Raw genomic sequence first — 6,140 nt, forward strand, 5'->3', positions numbered from 1 at the left:
AAAAAAAAAAAAAAAAAAAGAATATAAAACCTGTGGGAGTAGAGGCAGAATATAAAACGTGTTTTGAGAATTTCTTTTTAGTACATGAGATAAAGTGATATATAATATAGAGCAGGGACATAGGTTTTACCTTTAGCTGAACTTTTCCTGGAGTATTTTTCTGTGCTTGTCTCTTCAACTGGAATTTAGAGAACTGTACATATATCCATCATTGTAAACAGACTATAAACCACTGTCCAACTTGGTGCTATTTGTGTTATGCATTCAATTTTGAATCACTGGTTTGGTTTACTTTTAAATCTTACACTGTGTCTTAGTTATGGTTTCTTAACTTATGAAGAGACACCAAGACCACAGCAGTTCTTATAAATGAAAACATTTAATTGGGGGCCTGACTCTGGGGGCCATACCTATTCAAATCACCACAGCCTACCTCAGATAATTTAATCAAGATTAAGCATGCCCTAAATTCACCAATTATATTTTGTTTTTTGGTTTTTCGAGACAGGGATTCTCTGTAGCTTTGGAGCCTGTCCTGGAACTAGCTAATGTAGACAAGGCTGGCCTCGAACTCACAGAGATCCTCCTGCCTCTGCCTCCCTAGAATTAAAGGCGTGCGCCACCACCACCCAGCTAATATATTTTCTCTATTTAAAAACAACAACAACAACAAATGAAACAAAACATCATCTGTGGCTATAGAGATGGCTCGGGGGTTAAGATTATGTACTGCTTGCTTGCCGGGCAGTGGTGGCGCACGCCTTTAATTCTAGCACTCAGGAAGCAGAGGCAGGTGGGTCTCTGTGAGTTTGAGAACAGTGTGGTCTACAAGAGCTAGTTCCAGGACAGGCTCCAAAGCTACACAGTGAACCCAAAGGTAGGCTTTTCAGCCAGATGGGTTAGCCACTGAGTCCTGGGTTTCTGTGTGACTCTGCCCATCCAACCTTAGATTTACAGACCCATTCCATGTCATGCAAGGGTTCTGAATTTAGGTTGTCATGCTCATACAGAAGGCACTCTACCCACTGAGCCATTTTCCCATTCTCAGTGTGAAATTTCTTTGGATATTATTTTAAAACTCCTTATTTGGGTATGTATATTTCATTTATTTTCTCTAACTTTATAGTGTCCATATTTCTTATTTTCTTTTTTTCCCAGGTATATTTCAAAGTTGACCAGTGATTTTTCAACTAAGATGCATTCAGAGTTTAGATTCCCAGGAGTAGGAGAATGGGGTTGTGAATGTTTTACCTGTTGCTGATTGAGAAACTGGAACAGTGGCCAATACATATTTTAAGTGTACAACATCATTAAGCCATCAGGGAAATAGGAATTAAAACTATTTTGAGATCTATCTCACCTCTGCCAGAATGAATTCCATAAACAATTACAATGCTGGAAAGAATGTATTGGGGAGGGAGGAAAGAATGGGAGGGGGGGATTATTGAGACAGAGTTTCTTTCTGTAACAGTCCTGACTATCCTGGCCTTGAACTCACTGAGAAAGACCTGCTGGGATTAAAGGAGGGCACCACCATTGATGGTAGGGTATGAACTAGAGCAGACATTACAGAAGCCACTGTTGCAGGGCAACCTGGTCTACAGAGTGAATTCCTCGAGAGCTAGGGCTACATAGAGAAACCCTGTCTCAAACAAACAAACAAATACACACACACACACTGTTGTCCATATTTCTCCTTTGAGACCACTCTGTAAGCTCTCAGCCTACTTTTTGATTATGTAGTTCAGAGTTTTCATATGTTCTACATGGTACTTTTCTTGGATAGTTGGCAAAGGTTTTCTCGCATTCTGTGGGCTACCTCTTCACTTGTAATGATCCTTTTCTGTCAGGTCTTGTTTGTCAATAATTGTCTTTTTTCCTTAGTAACCCAAGTCTTATTTAGAAAGTCCTTACCTGTGCCTGTCTCTTGAATTATTTTCCTCTCTTTTTCTTCTAGCATTTTCAGTTTCAGGTCTTATGTTTTGGTTGTTGATCCATTTAGAGTTGATGTTTGTGCCAGGTTAGAGGTCATTCAGATGGTTATCCAGCTTCCTGGCGTCATTTGTTTAAGGGACTATCTTTTCTTTAATGAGTATTTTTGTCACCTTAGTCAGAAACCAGGTAACTAGAGCTGTATGGATTCTTGTTTCGGCCTGTTTCCAGCGATCCACATGTCTGTTTGAGCATTCACCCAGAGGACTTTCTAGCCTGTTACAGAGATGCTTCCTCATCCATGTATTGTTGCTCTTTTCACAATAGCAAAGAAATGGAATTAGCCCAGATGTCTGTCATAGGTGAATGTGATCCATATACACAATGAAATTCTATTTGGTCACAGAAAAAATGGAAATTATGTAATTTTTAGGAAGACATATGGAACTTCAAAACATCACATTTCTTCTATTTTTTTTTTTTTTTTTTTTTTTTTTTTTTGAGACAGGGTTTTTCTGTGTATTTTTGGCTGTCCTAACTCACTCTGTAGACCAGGCTGGCCTCAAACTCATAGAGATCTACCTGCCTCTTCCTCCTGAGTGCTGGGATTAAAGGCGTAAGCTACCATGCCGGGCTAAATTTTTTATATGTGTGTATTTGTGTAGGAGTGAAGGAAATAGATACTAGCACATAAGAAAAAGGGCCTATAAGAAGGGGAAAATTATTTTTAAATAAAAAATTACCCTATAATTAAATCTCAGTAAATGTTATCTATGCTATATTTAAAAACTAAAATGTAATTATTAGTTAACATTAACATTTATAAATCTTATTTTAAAGTTTTGATTATGCTGTTCAAATTCACTTCTTGTTATAGTTCTCCTCTGACTAGCAAGGTTTCTGAAAATGCCCAGATATTCTGGGTTTGTTAATTACCTTAAAAAGGGGACTTCGTGGGGTTTCACTTTCTGCTGTGGCTTCTCACATAGAAACGAAAAAGGGGGAAGAGGTGATGGGATAAAACAATAACAAAAAAGGCAGGTTCTCCCTCTATCCCTGGCTGGTCTTGAACTAACTGTGTTGCCCGTGCTGGCCTTATATTCAGACATCATAACCTGTCTTTGCCTTCTGGGTGCAGGGATTAAAGGTATACTCCACCATGCTCAGCCAAATTTTATTTTTATTTTGATGTTTTTCATTTTTTTATTAGTTTTCATCATGTAAATTTAAATCATTTGTTTGTTTTGTTGTTGTTTGAGGCAGGGTCTCTCTGAGTAGTCCTGGCTGTCTTGGAATATGCTGTCTGGACCAGACTGACCTCAAACTCACAGAGATCCTTCTGTATCTGTCTTCCTAGGGTTGGGATGGGATAAAGAGTGTATAGTACCACATCCAGCCTACATCTTCTGATTTTTTTTTAATTGAAATATTTTAGATTTAGCTTTGGGACACAGGTAGGGTGTGGACAGGCCTTGGCTGGCTTCAAACTCCTTGAATTATTTTCTTGACTTCACTCCACAAGTGCTAGAATCATAGGCATGAACTACCAAATCCAGCTGAAATTTCTTTTTGTTTTAAAGTAAACTTTATTGTGCTTCTTGATCACTTTGTATTTGGGAAAATGTTCTATGTGAATTATGATATTATGGGGCAATAGAGATGGCTTAGAAGCTAAGGGCACTGACTGCTGTTGAAGAGGGCACAAGCCTGTATATGGTGTGCATATGTGGAGATCAGAAGGAGCTTGGGTATTGAATTTAGGTCATCAGCCTTGACTGCTGGGCATCTCACCAGTTCTTTGTGATAGTTTCTAAATTGTGTACGACTTTGAAATGACATCCCTTCTATCACAGAGGTTTTTATCAAAATTATATTCTCTATAGACAATATTCAGTATTATGAATTAACTATATTATGTCTAATTACTGGATTTCTCTACTGTTTTGCAAGGTCTGATATGCCGAGCATTGCCCAGAGGGAGCCCTCATTCTGACCTCAAAGAAAGGACTGTCCTCTCTGGTTCCATAATGCAGGGTACATTGTGTTTTGCCTTTTTATTATACACCGATTCACTGGCTAGGTAGTTTAATATTAATTTTACAGAATATTAAACCTACTTTTCAAGATATTTTACCCTTTGAAGTATTAAATGTTAAACCCTGATCTTAACTTTTTTCTTAGCTACATCATTTAACAGAATGTTTTAGTTGTTAGATCTTTTAATATCAACACATCTTTATAAGAACCATTCTGAATATATTTTGGGTAATCCTTAAAACATAATGACTGATGAATGTCTACTTGAGGGTCTATGGCAGAAGTTCAGTGGCAGGGCTGTGCAGCCATCAACATTATTTTAACAAGTATGTTTCCCGAACTCTTCCTAAAGGCACACCAAGAGCAACAACCGATAGCTTTGAAGACGGCCTTAAATATCCCAAACAGATTAAAAGGGAAAGCCCTCCTATCCGAGCATTTGAAGGCGCCATTACCAAAGGAAAACCATATGATGGTATCACTACCATCAAAGAAATGGGGCGTTCTATTCATGAGATTCCACGACAAGATATTCTAACTCAGGAAAGCCGAAAAACTCCAGAAGTGGTCCAGAGCACAAGGCCAATAATTGAGGGTTCCATTTCCCAGGTAAATACTTCATAGCTCTTTCTATCAGCAATTCTACTTAAGACTGACACCTATGAAGCACTTTAAAAAATTTGATTTAGTAGTTCTAGGTAGTTCTTATGCCAAACTTCTTGGTAGTAAATCTTTCATATACATATTACCAGTTTTTCTTGTATACATAGTTTAAAGTGAATAATTCAGGAGTGTGTATAATTGCCATGAGCCAGACATACACCTGAGAGGGAACAGTATCTAGGTAATTCTGCTATCTGTAATGTTTGTTTCATTCCCCTTAGGGCACGCCAATAAAATATGACAACAACTCAGGTCAATCAGCTATCAAACATAATGTGAAGTCCTTAATCACAGGGCCTAGCAAACTACCCCGTGGAATGCTGGAAATTGTACCAGAGAACATAAAAGTAGTAGAACGGGGAAAATATGAGGATGTGAAAGCCGGTGAGCCTGTGCGTCCCCGGCACACGTCAGTGGTGAGCTCTGGCCCCTCCGTTCTCAGGTCTACACTTCATGAAGCTCCCAAAGCACAGCTGAGCCCGGGAATCTATGATGACACCAGTGCTCGCAGGACCCCTGTGAGTTACCAAAGCACCATATCCAGAGGCTCACCCATGATGAGCAGAACTTCCGATGGTATGACTTTTGTTGAAACATTTTTTTACCTTTTACAAATTGAAAAATACCAAATAATTTGCTCTAGATTAGATCCACAGGTTTTAGGACTAGGGAAATAGCTCACTCAGCAAAAATTCAGTCAATAAAATACTTAACTGACAAGTTGAGTTCAGGGGTGGGGGGTGGGGAGGCTGAGCATAGTGATTATAATTCCAGCACTGGGGAGGTAGAAATGTATTCTCTGGGGCTCAATATGTATATTTTGAGATCTTAACTGTTAGACCAGTGGTTCTTAACCTGTGGGTCATGACCCCTTAGGTCACATATCAAATATATTTACATTATGATTCATAACAGTAGCAGAATTACACTTATGAATTAGCAATGAAATAATCTATGGTTGGGGTCACCACAATTTGAAGAACGGTATGTATTAAGGGTGGCAGCATTAGGAAGATTGTGAACTACTGTGTTAGGTCTTGGCTGGATGGTGGAGAAGTGAGGAATGTTTTGGGGAGGCACAGCAGGCAGAGGAAGGAGATCCTACTTGAGGGAAAAGTCTTGAAATCAGGGAGGCTAAACCAGCAAGATTTTATTTTGATAGGGAGATTTGTTTGGTTATGGACACATTTGTACCAGTAGAATTTTAGTTATTAGCTTTATGGTAGCTGGGTGTGCTGGCCCACACCTACAGTCCCATCACTTGGGAGGCAAGGAAGAGGCAGAAGCAAATTTGAGGGCTACAAAGTGAGAGACTAAAAAACAAAACAGCAGCACTAATGATACTTATATAATACCATTTGTATATTTAATATCAGTGAATTATCGGGCGGTGGTGTCACACGCCTTTAATCACAGCACTCAGGAGGCAGAGGCAGGCGGATCTCTGTGAGTTCGAGGCCAGCCTGGTCTACAAGAGCTAGTTCCAGGACAGGAACCAAAAAAGCTAC

The 6,140-nt window shown here is 39.1% G+C and overlaps 1 protein-coding gene across 1 annotated transcript; it reads left to right on the forward strand.

The window, feature by feature from the left end:
- Positions 1 to 2,455: 2,455 nt before the first annotated feature.
- Positions 2,456 to 5,324, forward strand: LOC126496246 (nuclear receptor corepressor 1-like). Its single transcript, XM_050133780.1, has 3 exons — positions 2,456 to 3,966; positions 4,322 to 4,578; positions 4,854 to 5,324. The coding sequence occupies exons 1-3, from the start codon at positions 3,960 to 3,962 to the stop codon at positions 5,307 to 5,309; spliced, it is 720 nt and encodes a 239-aa protein (XP_049989737.1). The 5' UTR covers positions 2,456 to 3,959; the 3' UTR covers positions 5,310 to 5,324.
- The last annotated feature ends 816 nt before the right edge of the window (positions 5,325 to 6,140 follow it).

The sequence above is a fragment of the Alexandromys fortis genome, unplaced genomic scaffold (assembly GCF_014885135.2).
Source record: "Alexandromys fortis isolate MF-2015 unplaced genomic scaffold, M_Fortis_MF-2015_v1.1 scaffold_2131, whole genome shotgun sequence".
NCBI lineage: Eukaryota > Metazoa > Chordata > Mammalia > Rodentia > Cricetidae > Alexandromys > Alexandromys fortis.